The sequence below is a fragment of the Mesocricetus auratus genome, unplaced genomic scaffold (genome assembly GCF_017639785.1).
Source record: "Mesocricetus auratus isolate SY011 unplaced genomic scaffold, BCM_Maur_2.0 Super-Scaffold_100008, whole genome shotgun sequence".
NCBI classification, from domain to species: domain Eukaryota; kingdom Metazoa; phylum Chordata; class Mammalia; order Rodentia; family Cricetidae; genus Mesocricetus; species Mesocricetus auratus.
In genome coordinates, this window is record NW_024429192.1 from 1,542,177 (window position 1) to 1,561,640 (window position 19,464).

Here is a 19,464-nt window from a genome sequence, read left to right on the forward strand (position 1 = left end):
TATAAGAATAGGATGCACTTCCTTTAGATCAAAAGGTCAAGAGGATGGGGAAAGTGGTGGCACTGGGCACATAAGTGCAGGTGACTGCGGTAATTACATGTGCAGGCATTGGGGTCCCAGCTTTCTTCACATCAACAGCCTCAGGGAGCCCTGAGGATGACATCTTAAGCCACCTAATTTCTGTGACTTCATTGTCCACGCCCCCCACTATCTCTGCTACTCTTCCTGGGGTGTACTTTCCACCTACTGTCTTCTTCTCGGTGGGGACCAGCCCACTGGCTGTCCCGCTTAGCCATCATTGGTTGTCGTTGCAGAAGTGATCTTGTTTATGGTGTTCACTAACTGAAGCCATCAGGAGAGTTCAAGCATAGCCTCCCACCCCCACCCCAGCAGCCACAGGAAGACCTAGCAGGAGGGATGTCCTTACACAAAATAACAAGCAAATTCTAGGTGGATTGTGTGTGTGTGTGTGTGTGTGAGAGAGAGAGAGAGAGAGAGAGAGAGAGTTAATTGCAGCTACAGCACCCCCCCATTCCCTCCCCTCCTCCCTTACCCTATATAAATCCCTTTGGGATGAATAAAGTTGTCGCCTTGATCAGACTCTTGTCCTTGTGTCCCCTGCCCCCCATCTTTTCCTAGGTGTCCACCAGACCCACGATGAGTGTCCTGCGGGTCGGGACAATGCTCAAATGAGCAGTCGTAAGTAACACAGGTGTTAGGAGCTCCCGGTGCTTGCTGCCCAAGGCCAGCTCACAGTCACCCCTACCAACCTGCATTTGACTCCTGATGCTGTGGAGCCATGCTTCCCAGGGAATGAACGCTTTTGCTACCCAGAGGAGCTCTCTGAGGCATATGAAGCCACGTGCCTGCAAGGTTTGCTCTGGAGAAAAGCCGGGCATCTCCTCCACACTGCAGAGTTTGATGAACACACGTTTGACCAGTGAGAAGAAACCACCATGAGCACCGAGTGAGGAGCCTGGAGCATGTGCTTGCTGCTTGGAGCTACACAGGCGCAAAGACGGCCCATGTGGGGTGAGGCGACCCTTTGCTGATCTGAAACGCACTTGCTAGGTGCACCTGTGCAACACTCCAAACACAGATGCGCGGCCCTCCTGTGCCTTGTGTGCTCCTGGATAGGTTATGTATTCTGAATCCAGGGCAGTCAAGGGTACAGACTACACTCCCGTCCTAAGAAAATACAGCCACCTGTTGGCAACTAGCACTCTATAAATGAGATGCCAGGTGCTGCTGCTAGGCTGAGGATAAGTAGCTCTACCCTAACAAGTTACTCTGTTGCACCTCTAAGCTTTAAGAATACAAAAGACACCTGGCTTCAAGTTGCCTTTAATCTAAGAACACTTCCCCGGCCTCGTCTAACGGGAGAAATGAAGGCAGACACTTGAATCGCTCATCTTACCTCCTTTTTATTACAACGTCAAGGAAAACAGTTGCAGGGGAATTGTAATGGAGATAATCAGATTAAGCTACCCACAATTCCATTGTGTACACCTTTCTATAGGGGCATAAATACTACGGGTCTCTGTACATGCATTTCAGGTTTGCAGCGGGGTGTTAACTGTGTGGATGACTCCTCTCTAGGGCATTGTTCTTTTCGTCTCTTGATGGATGGCAGTTGAACTTGGTGTCCTCGGGTGGACTAGGAAGCAGCTTCCCCACTAGGACTGTGATCCGGCCTTTTTCTTCTGGAATTTCCTGAACTGAGACTGAATGGCCACCGCCGCGCGCTCTGTCTCTGGGGCATCCATGTCGATGTCGAATTCCTCTTGGACTTTCTTCTGCCCATCTGTAGCGAAACAAACACACAAACAAACAAAAAAACAGACATATAAGGTGACCACCTAGCTGAAAACAGAAGAGCAGGCAGGAGTCTAGATTCGTGAGGCAGGGTGGCCCCACCACGGTGAACGCTCGGGTATTCATTCACACCCCCCATCCCCCCCAAAGACAAGGCCCTGCTGGTAAAGCAAAATCCAGGGACGCATGGTGTAAAGTTCTAGACATTCAGAATCTGCAGTGCTCTGGCTTTCTGAACCCTGCCCACAAGCAGGATGGTGAACGTCAAGGACGCGGTCTTGACACTTTCTGCAATGCTAGCTGACAGTCACCGTGTCCAAAGCTGACAGGGTGGCATTTTTGGATACTTGTGCTGCGAATGACACTTGCGCATTGCTTTACAGGTTCCAGTAGTGGTCATTCTCATAACCAAATGACCTTATCTGACCATCGCCATGAGGCTGCACTTCCATGAATCATGCGTTGTGATTCTGCAAGGCAAGCTGGGTGGTGTGTCTACTAAGGTAGAGGGGCCAGCTAGCTTACGCTGGTATGGTTGCCGAGAACAGGACACAAGTCAGCACCAGCGACGACTTGAGGTGACTGTGCCTTTTTGGCTGGGCACTTCCTGAGCAGTGGCCGAAGGTGGTAAATAAATAAGCAAAACCCTCCTGCCAGAGAAAGGAGAGGTGATATCTTTTTTTCAATCCTCCAACCCAGGGAAGGCTGGACTTATCAAAAGAATCACCTCTTTGTTGTTTTTGAATGCAGACACTAGGGCCCCAGCCCAGACTAGAGGTGGCTTCTTATGTAATTGAATGGCAGGTGCTTATAAGGGCAAAAGCCTGGTCGTTTGTTAAGCCTAGGGAGAGGCCAGGTTGTCACTCCTTTTTAAAAGGAAGTTGAAAACCGGGCGTTGGTGGCACACACCTTTAATCCCAGCACTCCGGAGGCAGAAGCAGGCAGGTCTCTGTGAGTTCGAGGCCAGCTTGGTCTACATACAGAGCAAGCTCCAAGACAGGCTCCAAAACAATACAGAGAAACCCTGTCTCAAAAAACAAACAGCCGGGCAGTGGTGGTGCACGCCTTTAGTCCCAGCACTTGGGAGGCAGAGGCAGGTGGATCTCTGTGAGTTCGAGGCCGGGCTGGACCGATAGCCTTCGAAACAATACAGAGAAACCCTGTCTCGTAAAAAACAAACAAAAAAACAAAAGAAAAAAAAGGGAAGTTGAGTTGAAACCCAAACTTCTATCGACAGAGGAGGTAGTCAAAAGGAACTAAGGTTAATACAAGTCAGAGCTGGAACCAGCAGCAGCTCCCACCTTCCCAGTACCTGTGCAAAAGCCTCACTGGACTTGCATAATGAGCAGAGAGGCTAGACAGATAAAACAGAGAGTAGGGAGGGGAGGAGATGATAGAACTGATAGATGATAAATATATATAATAGATAGAAAACAGATAAGATAGACTATTAATAGAACGATGACAATTAAGTAAGTAGATGGAAGATAGATGATAGATAGATAATAATGATATCTACATGATAGATAATATAATGATAATGATGATGATAGATAGATAGATAGATAGATGATAGACAGACAGATGATAAATCGACAGATGGTAGGTGGTTAGATAGACAGACAGACAGATAGATGGTAGGTGGTAGATAGATGATAGATAGATAGATAGATAGATAGATAGATAGATAGATAGATATAGATAGATAGATGATGATAGATGATAGACAGATGATAAATCGACAGAGGGATGGTAGGTGGTTAGATAGACAGACAGATAGATGATAGATAGCAGACATGCGGGAGAACCCACACTTATTTCAGATTTCTCTTGCACAACATTTCCATTTCAGATCCTTCAGCGGTCTCCTTTCCGATTTTCTTAGAGACTAAGCAGGCTTTGCCTGGGGCATCCTGGGACACTCTTCCATCTGTGGGAGTGAGTGATCTGCCTCTGGCCTTGTGAGCCTTGTTAGCGTAATGGGTTTGTGACCTAAATCAATTAACTTTTCTTTTTAACTCACTGCCATGACTGCAGGAGCTGAGACATGGTGCATTGTAGAGGGAAATGTCGAGGGGCGTCCTTCATGATCCATTGGGGCCCCAGTAGACAGAGAATGGTGGAATTCTTCAGCTACATTCCTCCTTGGCATATGGATCCACACTGCAGTGAATACAATGGGCGGGGCCATAGGAAATGATGGGAGTTGCCTGCAACCCAAGTAGATGCTGGGAAATATGAAATTGAACTGAAAGGCAAGAATGACAGACACAGTGGCCCTGGCTCTGAGCTGACATCGACACTGCCTGACTCTGCAGCTCTGTGAGTTGTCATTTGTCACAGGAGTTTCATACTTCTGATCCTTCCCCTCCCAAAGGAGACCCTACATCCACCGTAGAGTGATGGCAATGAGGGAAATTAGTTGCAATTCAGGGGAGTTTGAGAGAGGGTTTTTTTTTCAGATTAAAAAATGTTGCTGCAGCCCACAATTTTTGAAGGGCCCGATCCATCTTCTCCCTTTTGTAATAATGGGGGAAAAAACAATAATTTTACGTTTTGACAAATGATAAATGAAGATGCAGAAAATTGTGTATATTTAGGGAATCCGAGACACAGTAGTAAGGACAGGTCATAAAAATCAATTTTACAATTACATCTTAAACTAATATCTTCCACCAAAAGTGATTTATCGATCCCACCCACGTCTGAGAAATATTACAAAGCTTTGCAAAGCAACTTCTGATATTTAAGGACTTGTCACTTTCTGTTCACTTCAGAGCCTTGCCTTCCCTCAGGGAAAAGTCTGCATTGTCACAGGAGAAGCAATGAGCTCCATACTCCAAGGCGTTCAGGGACCAGAGTGGTGGAAAGGAGAGGAGGAGGGCAGACAGCTCATTCAATCTGATGGCAAAGAGTTGGTTCCAGTGAAGGCTTGCAATGGTTGCAGGGAGTCCTGGCAGCCAGGACCGACCAGCTCTGAGTGCCCAAACAACAACAGCAAACAGTGGCCACAGAAGTTGCAGAGTCCCACATCGGGGTTCCCATCTCCAGAGCCTCTCCCATCTTTGGAACCTCACAAGGTCCCCTTTGAGTGTCCCTATTGACAATACACGCTCAGCTGCAGGGATTCTGGGGAAATCCTCCCTTCTCCTTCACTCCAGAGCAGAGCTTAGGGCACACTGTTTTGCTTTGCTTTGTTTTGCTGTTGATATCATAGAAGTTCTCAGCATTGTAGACAGGAAGGCCAAAGACCCTAGGGTTTGTTTTCCATGTGTATATGTCCATTGAAAACACACTATACATGTCATGAACACACACACACACACACACACACACACACACACACACACACAGGTCCACATTGTGATTTGCTGTAGCCTTTAGTGTCCATTACTTCCATTACTTTCTTTACATCCCTGGTTTGTCCTCACTGTCACTTCCCTTTCCACGGTGTGAGCCTGGGAGGGAAGGGGCTGGCTCTGCTTGCCTTGTTCCAGCAGCTCTCCTAGGGCCTGACACCAAATGGCTGTTCAATTAGCAGCCGCTGGTTGTGAACGACTCTGCCAAGCGACCGTACACCTCTAGCCTAGCCTGAGGTCTAAGACACCAGCAGCAAGTAATTTCTGTTGGCCAGTGGGACCTTGTTATTGTCACCTCCACCTCTATTACGGATTCACAACCGGTCTCTAAGGAAGTGTGTCTGGGAAGTGTGTAGTCAAAGCCACCGTGGGGTCAGCCACAGGTGCCTGGTTCACAGATGACAGAAACTGTGAAGACAGAGATGTGGCCACAGAGGGGAATGGCACAGAAAGCATTGATTCTCAAAGAGGTGGGCCTCAGAGAAGAGGTGGAGGAAAACAGGATGCAGGCATCTAGACACAGATACCCAGAGAAGGATCATGAAGGCACGGGTGTAACCTCATATCACTGACCCTAGGGGCCTGGGGCCTGGAGGAGGGTAAGGGTACAACAGAGAAAGCTTGGGCAAGGGTAAAGTAGTCCAAGCATTCCCCACTGACAATGGGGAATGGTGTGCAGGTTTCTCAACCCCAACCCACACGGGCTGCTACTCTCATCTGGCCAGGGAATAAGCAAAACATGTGCATTGGGTTCCCACAATGCCCTTAGCCTCTTTGCAGTGAGACACTGGCTTCTCCTACCTGTGAGTCCCTCCCCAGAAGCTCTTGAGGTGTGGAGCCCAACTAGAGTCTGACTCGGGGATCACTTCAGTGGCTGTGACCCTAGGGCGAGGTTCTTAACCACCTTGGTTCTTGGCTTTCCTTTTTAAGAATATAGAAATAAAGTAATGTATTTTCCTAGCCCCCAGTGTCATGGACAGACCGATGCGGAATGGGGTACTGAGCAGCTGATCCATCCAAACTGAACAATCCCATCCAGGGAGGAGGAAGGAGACTCAAAACTCATGGGAAGTTCAGAATTCACCAGGCCCTTCCCAGAGTTGCAAAGGCAGTAGACAGTTTCTAGGGCAGGAAGGCTCTTGCACAGAGGTATCCGCCGGGGATATGGTTTTCCTGGGTTCTCTCTTATCCTGAGTGAGGCTTTTTGATGAAGCCTCTGCCCTCTATGTTATCCCTCGCTCAGGCCTCTGTAAGCACACTCGGTAAACCACACAGGTTGACAAAGCTACACTTGGGTGGAACATTTTTTTAATCTGTCCTTGCGTTCCAGGGGTGAATAGATGTTTGCTTGCATCTTCCTGTGTAAAACTACCCCACAACAGAAGTTTAGGTAAGAGTGACAATGAGGATCGTCTCTAACAACCAATACCGTAATGACGGTTTGTAGCTAACACAGGTCTGGGCTTCCTTTTTTAAACTGGAAGACAGATCACTTCCTTCTCTGGACCCCAGTTATGCAGTTCAATGCCTTGTTATAAGTTAAACTTTAAACAACATCAGGCTATATGTGACCAGAACTTCAGAGGTAGGTATAAGGGGTATAGGCAACCACGAAGTAGTTAAGCCCTGAGGTCTCTGCACCTATTTATTAGCATGATTCACAGGTTACTTGTGCCCCAATTCAGAGAAAAAAACCAGACACATGACATCATGGATGTTTCATGGTCAGTCTAGGCAGCTAAGTATATCTGACTTGTTACAGAAATGGTGCTAGTTGTGTAGTTCAAACCATGGGAAGCATATTCAAAACACAGTCAGCAAGGACCAACCACCCACACCACCCAGGGCTGGGTACAACACACAGGCCAGAGTATGCAGACAGACTGGACGCTGTAGGACCCAGCCCAGTCACCATAGCTAGGAGGATCCTGAACACAGCAGGGGCCTCTCTACACAGATGCTCTATCCATGAGAGAGTGATATGTCTATATTAGCAGCAGGTAAAAAAAAGTGCCATTGTCCTTCCCATCTGGCAGCTCAACCCTTTCCTTTCATCTCCATTGCCTGTCTCATAAAGATGTTTGAAGGCTTGTGTCTGGACTGGGCGGGCTCCACCTGACACTTTTATTTAGGATTCTACTGCCTGAGTTGGAAAAACCTACATCAGTCACCTCCAACAGTGGCTTTTTATCACTCCGAATAAGAAGTATTTTTCCACAACACTCCAGCCTAGGATTGCACAGACATTATTTGGAGTTCTGAAAGAATGCCATTTCCTTCTGCATGGGCAATAAAATGCTGGATCTGATCACAGAGTGGTCAAGACCAGGGACGTGCCCACACTACTCAGCAGATGCTGTGTAAAAGTCAGCAGCTCCGTGAGAAAATGAAGACAACCCTGACTTCCTGATCATTTCCTCAAGAAAGCAAAGACTCCTGTAGCCATAATGTCTCCTGTGAACCATGGAGCACAATCCTCCACCAATCCTGAAGACTTATAGTCTTGAGTTCATCACTTGGAAGACCTTGTCTTACAGAAAGTAAAAATCAAAATTTACCAGGTTGGGCAACTGACTTAACTACTACATTATCTATCTGGGCATTATCTACCTACCTATAACCTATCTATCATTTCTCTATCATCTATATCTCTCACTATCTGTCTATTTCTCTGTTTTGCTATTTGTCTGTCCATCTGTCCATTGATCCAGCCATCTGTCCATCATTCTATCCAATCTTCTATCACTTCATCTACGTATCCATCCATCCGCCCGCCCACCCACTCATCTATATACTATTCCATTAATTTATCTATCCATTAACTTATCCATCTGTCTCCCCACCTAGTCATAGTTTTGCTCATCATTTATCATATATATATATCATATATCATATATATATTTCTACCTATCAATGTATGTCTTCTCTTCTCTCTCTTACACATGGGAACACACACACACAAGACCACAAAACTTGGAAAATAACCCTAGCCAGTTAAGCCTTTCCCTCTAAACAGAAACATTAACACACAAGCAGGACATGTCACAGAAACCTGCAAATGCCACAAGCATTATGAAGAAACTGCTTTCCCTGAGTGCCAGGATATCTTTTGCTTCTGTTCTGTCCCCCTAAGGTTCAGTTAGAAAGCAATGGTCCTAGTCACCGTTTATACTTGGCTACAGATATTTCTGATGCCGCTCTCCTAAAACACAGCTCCCCCTTGCAGAAATCCAGGCAGATAGTGGCCTCCGGCAATATGTCTGACCTTGTCATGGTGGCATTCAGGCAACCCTGTCAAAAGACCTCCTTCTAACCAGAGTCTTTGTTTATGGAGCATGAAATAGGTCTTCCTTCACATGCTTCCATGGGTTTTCTTGTACAGATCATTTGATGGGCAAAGGTAAGGAAAGTAATCTAATTTACCAAGTTACAGAACTGCTACCAACCGAAGAAAATACCAAAAAAAGAATATCTTGAGCCTCTGGTAGTGTTATGAAAACTCACAGCTCAGCTTGAACATTTATGGGTTCTAACAGACATCGAGTCTGGTGTGGTAGTGGTGGTCCTTCGGTTTTCCCGCCCGTCACCAACAAGACCATACGAGTACCATCAGCCAGATGATGTCACTGTGGCAGGACCCCACAGCTTAGACGTGTTTCCTGTCATCTGGAGGAATCTGAAACAGAGGTGTCAGAAAGGCTGGTTTCTCCTGAGTCCTCTCGTTCAGTCTTCAGATGCCAGCCTTCCGACTGTGTCCCTGTATGGTGAAGAATGTCCCTGTGACTGCATACTTAGACACCCCCTTCCTAATAGGACCCTAATGGCCTCAGTGAGGGCTAGTCACCTCCTTGAAGATGCTGCCCCCCCACATGGAGTCACATTTTGAGGTACAAGAGGTGAGTGTTTCAACTCGAGTTATGGGAGGGAGTCATGACCCAGCCATTGATGATCCCTCACCTAACTCTGGGCTTTGTGGATTTTCAAGTCACTTTGCTGTTTGGTTTCTGTATTTGTGTATGCTGCTGTGGGGGAATGTCTGTTGTCATCATCTTGCAAAGATCAGAAGGTAACTATGTATGTCACCCAAGATCACCTGGTAAGTACACTCCAAATGATGTTTTACTCTGCATCATTTGGGTCTGTTGAAATGCTGCACTATTTCAGGTCAGGATAACGGACTCCTGCATGCAGCAATTAGCATAGCTCTGGGAGAAATCATGACCTCTGAGCTCCCAGTCTGAACGTATGATTCAATCAACCAGCTTGCAATAGTCCACCAGGCTGACCAGGTGTGGTGTGCCAGGATTTGTTATCTTTTAGCAGTGGGTCCACAATGAGCTGTCACTGCTCTGGGACCTGGAGAGCAGCAGAGAAGACATTCAAGCCCCTGATTCCCAGAGAAAGGCAGAAAATAGATAAATATGCTCATTAAATGTAGAATTTTAGAGAATCCCAAATCAGAGCAAAAAAAAAAGTGTGGCATTTGTGGTGGATCTGTATGTCATGTTGGGGGATTGTGCGTGGGGCAGGGTGTTTGTGGTGTATGTATATGATGTGGTATGTGAGTGGGTGTGTGTGTATATATGATGTGGGGTGTGTGTATGGTATATGTGTGTGTGTGCTGTGTGTGTTTGTGATATGCATATATGGTGTGTGGTTTGGGTATATGTGTGGGGTATAGTATGTGTGGTGTGTGTATGTGTATGGTGTGTGGTGTTTATGTGTGTGGTGTGTATATATGGTATGTGTGTGAGTGTGTATGTATATGTGTTTGTGTTGTGTAGTATATGTATAGTGTGTGTGTTTGTGGTGTGTATATATGGTGTGTGTTGTGGTGTGTGTGTGTATGTATGTGTATGGTATCTGTGTGTGGTATGTAGTTTGTGTGTGTGGTGTGTGTGTTTGTGGTGTATAGTATGTCTGTGTGGGTGGCATGTGTGTGCATGTGTTGTGGTGTGTAGTATGTGTGTGTGGCATATGTATATGTGCGTTTGTGATGTGTGTATATGGTGTGTAGTATATGTCTGTGTGTGGTATGTGTGTATATATATTTATAGTGTGTAGTATGTGGGTGGGTGTCTATGGTGTATGGTGTGTGTGTGTGGTATATACGTGTGTGTGTGTATGTGTGTGGCATATATGTATGTGGGGTATATGTATATGTGTTTGTGGTGTGTAGTGTGTGTATATATCTATGTTGTATGTGTGTGGTGTGTGTATATGTTTGTGGTATGTAGTATGGTGTGTGTACATGTGCTATGGTGTATGGTAGATGTGTATATGGTTTGCGATGTGTGTATACGGTGTGTGGTATATGTGTGTAATATGTGTGTGTGTGTGTGAGAGAGAGAGAGAGAGAGAGTTTCTCAGGTAGGCCACCAGGAAGGAGTCAGTGTGGGAGGGACAATCCAAACCCTCCTAAAACAGAGAAGCAGTAGCAGACTTCAAATAACTAACATTAATTCCTTAGAAATTAACAGCCGTGAAAAGTCACCCAGAGCATGACAGAGCTATTCAGAGATCCTGCCCCAGTGCAAGAAAGGATGAACCATTTAAAATGCAGCAGAATTCAGAAGTATAATATGAGATGGGGGGTGTGGTACAGCAGTAGAGCAACGCTTAGCATGTCCAAGACCCTAGGTTTGGTCCCTACCACTAAACACACACACACACACACACACACACACACACACACACACACACTTACCCCTGACCTCAGAAAGCCCATGGATACCCTGTTTCCAGGTTTATGATAACCTAACACCACTGTCTCCTGGTGCTAACAGTTAAGAGCACACAGCTTTCAGCTGTGACACACCCCACACCACACACACCCGTGTACATGCACGCGCTCACACACACACACACACACACACACACACACACACACACGCAAAGGCTTCTATTTACATAATCACAGCTCTCTGCAGTTTGAGCTTTATTTGACAGAAACTAATTACCTCCTAAGGCCTAATCCTGTAGATCAGAAATCGGTACATAAGCAGTAAATTGGGATATAATTGTCCTGAGTGGGAGTTTCCCTTCCTTAGGAGCCGAAGCACATAGTGTACTATAAAAGGACTAAAATCTTAGCACTCCATCAGGAAATAAGAGGAATTTAACTTAAGCACACCCCACGAGGAGGGTATGTGGATGCCAAGGTTCACAGGGTGTCTTACCATCTTTCAGAGTACAATATTAACTGCAAAAGAATTAGTCTATGACTTGTGTTGCCCTTGATACAATTAAGCTAGTCCACACAGAGCAGTTGGGGGAACCTGAGCTGAATCCACACCTCTCTCTTATCAAAGCCATAGGGAGCCAGTGTGGATTCTTTCTGAGGACCCAACCTTGCCCTTGGGAGGGTGAAAGTCAAAATGGCAAAGAAAACACACAGGATTTGGGAGTTTCAATTCCTTAAACCTCAGTACGGATGAAGACATACTCAGACACAGTAAGGCAGCCAGCTTGGAGAAGACAAAGCCATCCTCTTCCTCAAAACTAAAAATAATAACAAAAAGAAATAATTTGCATGTAAGTGGATTACAGTACTGACACACTGAACATTTAACACTGTATTGTATGGAGTGCCCATTAAAAAAAAAAAAGGACAAAGTGTTCTAAAAAACTGGAAACAGGGCACATCATAGAGCTCCACAGGGTTCCCTCAGTGAGACATTGAGAAAGGGCCATCCCCTCCTCCCTGAGCAGGAGGTGTAATCACAAGCCACAGGGCTCCTGCTGGCTCCCACAGCCACCTCTGTGTTTATTGCAGCAGGTGTGAGCAATTGCAACTCCCCCCATGGTCTCTGCAGAGAAGCAGAGATTATAAAGTGCAAGGTCAAGCATCGATCACAACAGGCCAGTGGACTTCCTCCTCTGTGGTTTCGTGCACACACACAAACACAAAAGCAAGGTTCTGCATCCCTGAAAACTCCCTGCTTACCAGGCTAGCCCCTTCTTTGGTACATGCAGCCTTTTCCCGAGGGAGAGTGATTCTTTGTCCTAAAATAGAGGTACCCTGAGACCTGCTGTCCAGTGCTGAGTGGCTTGGCTTCTGGAGGATGGGAAGCCTAATTTGGTCATCTGAAAAGGACAGTTTACTCTGGGCTTCCCGTGACCACCATCCCATCTCCAGCTCCATGGATCTGTGTCTGGCTTATATAACCACACACACACACACACACACACACACACACAGAGAGAGAGAGAGAGAGAGAGAGAGAGAGAGAGACAGAGAGAGAGAGAGACAGAGAGAGAGACAGAGAGACACAGAGAGACAGAGAGAGAGCTGTGTGCTCTTATGTAGTCGAGTATGTGTAAACCTAGAGGCATTGAAAAGAAGAGACATCACAGGATAGAATGTCCCTCAAGCCCATCCCCCAAAAATCCAATCTATGCATTGCTCAAAAACAATTTTGCACTGGAAAGGCAAAAACTCACTTCTGATCTAGATGTTATGACAAAATAATGCGGAAGTGAAGCCAGGGGCTTAAGAAACATACACCGATTGCCCCACACCCACCCCACCCTTGGGCCTTGAAGCCCAGATCAAGATTCAATGAAGTGGGTTTCCCCTGATGCCCTGCACCCTTCCTGTGTCCTCAGAGGACCAGGCTACCAGATGTACCTTGTGTTCTGATCTCCTCTTAAAAGTATACGTCCCACCCGAGTTTATCCCAATCACCACTTTCAAAGAGCCTGTCACTAGACAGTCACACTCTGAAGGGACCAGAGGTCAAGCCTCCTGCCTCTATATTTAGGGCACAGGACTAGTCAAAACCCATCCCTTTGTTAAGAAGAAAGACACGCTACAGTCATACACGGTGAGAAACAGCTTGGCAGGGAAGAGCCAGAGACTGTACATGCTCTGAGGTTTTACTGTGGTCCCTTCATGTCCCTCCCTGTGTTGGAAAATGACATGAGCAGGAATCTAGGTTGGGTTCATACAGGGACAAGGATTATTGAGCATACACTGCTCTAACAAGAGGGGAGAGTTCTAACCCTGAGGAAGGAAGAATAGTTATAGGGACTGTCGGTGTCCCCTGGAAAATACTGAACTCCAGACTCCTTTTGACGAGAGAAGAATCGTCTTATTATTATTAAAGTTGTTGCTACGTGGGCTTTCAGCGTCCAATGGTAGTTCTCACCTACTCCCACACATGTCCCAGCCAGAGTACAACATACCTGGACACACTGGATTTAAGGTTAACAATGGACATCCAAAGGCACACCACGGTGGGTTATTATTCTACCCTGCCTTTTCTACTGCGCATCCACTCACTTTCTGATATGGGTGGACGTTTCTTCACAGTGTTATCCTCTAAGGAATTCAGTTCGGGGCAGGACTGGAGGTGCGGGACTATGATCCCAGCTGCACCGGAGGCTGAGGCAGGAAGATCGGTTCAAGGCCAACCCACGCACCTTGGCTTTAAGACCTCATCTCAAATGAAAAGCTCTTCTTAAAGGGGCCATGAATAATTCTCAGGGGCAGCATCCTTTCCTGCCACGTGTCCGGCTCTGGGTTCCACTCCGAGCACTGGACTATCTCCCATGATGCTTCATAGCGACGTTCCCTCGGCATCCATACCCGTTACCGGGCATCAGCTGCGGGCAAGGCCCGATTCCTGTGATCTTTTGCTCTGCAGAGTGTGTAGCAATCCACTTCTCGCTTAACAATGCGTTTTAAACTGTTGAAAGGGCGTGGCTCTCCCGGGACTTGACTGCAGGAAAAGTGGGCTGGGCAGGTGCAGCAATGAGGAAGAGGGTTTGCCTATACTGTCTCCTTTCTGCCTTGGGTCTCATTTTAAATCCTTCCCAAGGCTTTCGACTGGGCCATCTTTTTCCTGTCTCTGATCCTGTGTAGGTCTCCCAGGCATCAAGTGTCCCTTGTCACACAAACCTCACCAATGCTTGAGCTTCCAAACTTCCAGACGCAAGTCTCAGAGGAGCGGACACACCTCTCTTGTTTTCAGTAGGAAGGATGGTCAGATCCCATCAGAGCTGAAGGCCACCTTCAGCCTGTAAAGAGCATCTGCTAGCCTCACTAACGCCCATCAGGGAGTCCACCAAGTGTCTGTAACTCTCTCCGTCTCCTAGTCCACAGAGCAGTTGACATGAAAGAGGAAAGGGAGAAATAGGGCAAATAGGATCCATGCCCCAGGGCTCAGAAGGGTAAGAGGCTTATTGATGTATATATGTTTCTCTTATCGGGTGATGGATACAACACTATTTGACCAATAGAGGCAGGAAGATAGGCGGGGCTAGGAGATGAAGAGAATTCTGGGAAAGGTGGGCAGAGAGAGACCCCGTAAGGAGATGCCATGTAGCAGAGGAAGGAGTAACAGGTTCAAACCCTTTTCCTGTAAGATAAGACCACGTGGAAATACTTAGATTAGTAGAAATGGGATAATGAGTCACACAGAGCTAGCCAATAAGAAGCCCTAGCTATTGACCAACAGTTCTATAATTAATATGTCTCTGCATGTTTGGGGCTGAAGAGCTCTGGGACCTTATCAAGATGTTAGAATCAAACCTCAGCATAACAGTTACATGTGCGGGTGCGTGTGTGTGTGTGTGTGTGTGTGTGTGTGTGTGTGTGTGTGTGTGTGTGTGTGTGTGCGCGCGCACACATCCAAAGTACCAGGAAAAACTATTTCCCCTCCCCACTCCCGTCCCTTCACATCTACCTGGTTAAAATGTTTTCCTTGGTTGATAATGCCTTGTTCCCTGTGGCCCTCACTATTGCCAAGCCTGGCCCTATCTCATAGGACACCTTTGTCCCTGCTTTCCAGCTTGGTGCCTCCAATCCAGGCAGACAGCTGTTTTCCTTTGCAATGTTGTCAAAGACTACCGTACTGTCTCTTCCGGATGCAAACAGACAAGCCCCGTTGGTGCAGAATTTGACTTCAGGTACACATCTCTGAATGAAATTCCGAAAGAGGAGCCACAAAGCAGCCAGCCAGAGGCAAGCCCATCAAGGCTGAGCAGAGAGGAGCAGAGGTGCGTGCCACCTGGACCTTCACCAGTCTCAAATCTCACCTGCTTGGCTTTTTAATCTGTTTTTGATGAAGCAGAAAGCAAAAGTCGACGTGGCTGTGGAAAATGCCTACCCTCTCTATATGTTCTTAAAACAATAGACATGGCTGAATACTTGCATATTAAAAAATAGACATGGCTGAATATTTGCATAACAATTCAGAAAGGACAAACAACGGGAGTTGGATCAATAACGCACGCCTCCCTCCATGCAAAGATGCGTGTTGACTACCAGAAATTGTCCTTGGCAACTGAGCATCACGCTCTGGCCTCCAGGCCCACATCTCCCGACTTCCACTGGCCTACGTCTGGAATGAAGACATCTGTGTGCTGTCTGCTTGTATGAAAGCCTGGCTCCAGAGTCCAGATAAACACCATATGATGGGCTGGAAAATCACTCTTTGGAGATGGTCACCTGAAGCCGAAGCCTCGTTCTAGTTACCAGGGATGTGGGCCCAGATGCTACAAACGATGACGTAGGAGGGGACGCTGATGCTGAGCTGGGGAGGTGGCTCAGCAAGAGAGGAGCTCACCTTACCAGCCTGAAGACCTGTGCTGGACCCCCTGAACACACCCTGGGGACAAAAGTCGGGCAGAGCGGTATGTGCTTGTAATCTTGGCACCAGACAGGTAGAAACATAGACCCCTGATGCCAGCCTAGCTTACGTTGCAGAGAGATCTTGATCAATGAAAGAGGTCCTGTCTCCAAAACAAAAATTAAAATAATAATAATAATAATAATAATAATAAGGTGGACAGTGTCACAGAGCCTGAGGAATAACACTTAAGGTCACAGTTTGGCCTCCATACAAACTCACACACAGGCACACACACCATAGGCATACATACATACATACAGAGATATAGAGATAGAGAGAGAGGGAGAAAGAGAGAGAGAGACAGAGAGAAATATAAGAAGAAACAAAATACTACTCTAGGCAAGGCGGTACCCTGGGCTCAGAAAGGCTGATTGTGTGGTTTTAGAGTCAGCTTTAAGCATCACATAAGAACTTCCAATAACCAATTCCAGGGCTGGTGAGCTCCAGGCTTCTTTCACATTGGGGCAGGTGGATGAACAAGGAAAACCAGCTACTTTGCCATCACACAACGTGGCCTGCAGGCAGGGGACTATGTATGACACTATGAGTGCCCCTGAAGCCTGTTCACTCTTACAGACCAAAACAAAGACAAAGTCATTTCAGTCCTCTCAAGAATTCCATAAAGGGGAAGGAAATTTTCCATCACCACTTGCCAGTTAGTTTTAATCTCAACTTGACAAAGCCTGGAGCCAAGCATGGGAAGAGGGAAACTCTCGGGGATTGCCCACATCAGACTGGCCTGTGTCAGTGAGAGGTTGTCTTGACTGATGTTGACGTGGGAGGGCCCAAGCCTACTCTTTGTGGACCACACCTAGGCACATGGTTGTGAGTTGCGCAATAAAGCCGGCTGAGAGTAGATGAGCTGGAAGTAGCATTCCTCCGTGGTTCAGGCTTCGATGGGTGACTTCCCTCAGTGATGGATTGTGCCCGGAGGGTGGTAAATTAAAATGGACCCTTACCTTCTCCCAAGCAGCTTTTGGTCGTGGCATTCATCATCGCCACAGAAAATAAACTAACATACCGGGCAATGTGATGCGATCTGCATTTAGAAGTTGGAAAGATGGCTCAGAGGTTAAGAGCACTGGCTGCTCTTCCAGAGGACCTGGGTTCGATTCTCAGCACCCACATGGTGGCTAGCAACTCCATTTCCAAGGGATTTGATGTCCTCTCTTCTGGCCTATGTAAATAACTCGTGCATGTAGTATATAGACAGGCAAGCAGACAAAACATCCACAAGCATAAAATAAAAATAAATAAATTTTAAAAACTTAAACACATATTTTTCAACAGATTGTTAAAACCCGACCCTTTGAAACATTGTAATTATCAACAGAGGTAATGGGAGCTTTTCTGTCTAGATACAAAGTGTAAGCAGTGACTGTGGGTGCTCAGGAGACAGCAACCAAGGAACTGGCAAGAGCTGCAATTTAGACAGAACCCTTTGAAATGCATCTAACGTTAGTATGCTATGAAATGGAAACATCTCCCAAGAGCAGTTACAGCCCACCTTTTGCAAAGCCATTTTTGCTGGGAGTTTTTGGCGTTTGTTTGTTTGTTTGTTTGCTTGGTGTCAGGGTTTCTCTGTGTAGCCCTGGCTGTCCTGGAACTCAGCTGTGTAGAGCAAGCTGGCCTCAAACTCACAGAGATTCACCTGGCTCTGCCTTCCAAGTGCTGGGATTAAAAGCATGCATCGCCACCACCCAACTGGCAAGAGTCATTTTAAGCTGGACCTGGAAAAGTACAGCAGGGAATTACATTTCACCCACTGTGAATGACCGAGGTAACCTCATGGGCTATTTCAAGCCCAGGCATGTAACTGGCAGGATTTTGTGGGTTTTTTTCCAACAGGAAAAAAAAAGACTGGAGTTTGTATGTATGTGTGGTTCACAATGTCTTCTAAGACCTTAGCTTACTCTCACATAAGCATATCTTGCTGCTAACTTCAAAATTATACCCTGCTCTTCCATACAGAACCATAATCTAAGTGTCAACAAAAGAGACAAATGATAATCTTTCAACAAGTAATTCTCACTTGAAGTCAGTGACCAGAACTGGGCCAGGCAGACTGTGACCCCTCCAGGTACCTACATGCTCAATAAAGCTTGGAGGCACTAGGCACCGCCTTGGTTGACAGGTAAAGCTACTATAGAACTATAAAAGACAATACAAATATTCTGGCTGAAAAACAGCAATAATTTAATTGTAGGTGTCCATATCACTGGCGTGGGAGGAGCCCCCTCCACCTGCGATATGTGGGACATGGCTGTCTACACCCTGAAAAACTGCATGCAGAGCAGAGTAATGTTCAGGAAAACAAACCCCTTTTCACAGTCAACAGTCAGCTAGTTGGGAATGCAATTTTTGCAGATAAAATATTGAATTCTTATGCATGCTCTCATAGTCTCATGTGTATCAGTCCTGTTGTGTATGAAAGGCACTGTTTCCTTGCAAGTCATTCATCACCTCTGGCTCTTACAATCTTCCTGCCTCATCTTCCAGGTGGAACCCTGATCCCTGATGGGAGAGGCTTGACAAAGTCCTCCCATTTATGTCTGCGTGCTACAGACGTTCTCACTGCCTGCACACGGTTTGTTTGTGGGTCTCTGTGCTAACCATCTACTGCAAGCGGCTTTTCTGATGAGGGTCGAGTGATGGATGCATTGACCGGTGGACACTGGGGGTCATTTTACTGCAAGTTTGAGTCAGACAGACTCAAGAGGAAAACGGCACAAAGTCCCACCCTAGATGCTGTTTGTGATTGACAGCTGCTAGCAGGAAAAACCAGTTAACCAGTTTTCTTCAGGGGAGTGTCATGGGTACATCAACACACTTCAGGGCAGCCCCCATGCTCAGGAATAGCTGGCCAACAGGAAACAGATTCCATGATAGTGGTGTGCTTGTGTGTGTATGTGTGTGTGTGTGTATGGGTGTTGGTAAAAAGAATATAATTAAAATGTATTGTATGCAATTCTCAAATAACAAAAAGATTAACAATTTTTTCTTTTAAAAAATTAGACCAAATTCTCCCATTTCCCCCGTTTTGTTGAAATACTTACAAAAATAACTAGTTGTCATTGTGTGTTCACTGAGAGCCCCAGCTAGGCATTCCCTGGCCCCCACTTATTTCCCCTCCACTGCCTCTGCCATCTCTCTTATTTGGGTTCACATCTATCATTCTCTTGATGCATGAAAAAGAAAAATAAAGATAATTCAGGGGCTGGGAGATGGCTCAGCAGCTAAAGCACTTGCTATACTTGAAAGGGAACCAGAATTAAGATCACCAGAGCCCAGATAAAATGCCTGTGGATGCGGAGGCTTACCTATAATTACAGCCTTAAAGTCAGAAGCAGGACCCCTAAGGTTCGCTAGCTAGACCAACCTTAGCAGTGAGATCTGAACTTGAGACCTGAGCTTGATTGGCGCTCCACAAGGTGGAGGGAAACTGAGGAAGATTTCTGACATCAACCTGGCGTCTCCACATGTACACACTCATGAGTGCACACACACACATGTGTCGCCACACGTAAAAACGTAGATACCCATATGTGTGCACATGAAAAATAAGGGAAGGGAGATTACAATATTCTAGAGTGTTCTGAGAAAGAGGAGAGCCAGACACAAACTCATGAAGTATCAGAATAAGAAAGGAGACA

The 19,464-nt window shown here is 46.4% G+C and overlaps 1 protein-coding gene across 1 annotated transcript in view; it reads right to left on the reverse strand.

Annotated features, from left to right (window-relative positions):
* Positions 1-1,404: 1,404 nt before the first annotated feature.
* The window catches only part of Pcp4 (Purkinje cell protein 4), a 59,831-nt gene continuing 41,771 nt past the window's right edge, over positions 1,405-19,464 (reverse strand). The window contains exon 3 of the mRNA XM_005073786.4: positions 1,405-1,804. Coding sequence (XP_005073843.1) covers positions 1,677-1,804 — 128 coding nt within the window. The 3' untranslated portion in view covers positions 1,405-1,676. The remainder of the gene's footprint in view (positions 1,805-19,464) is intronic.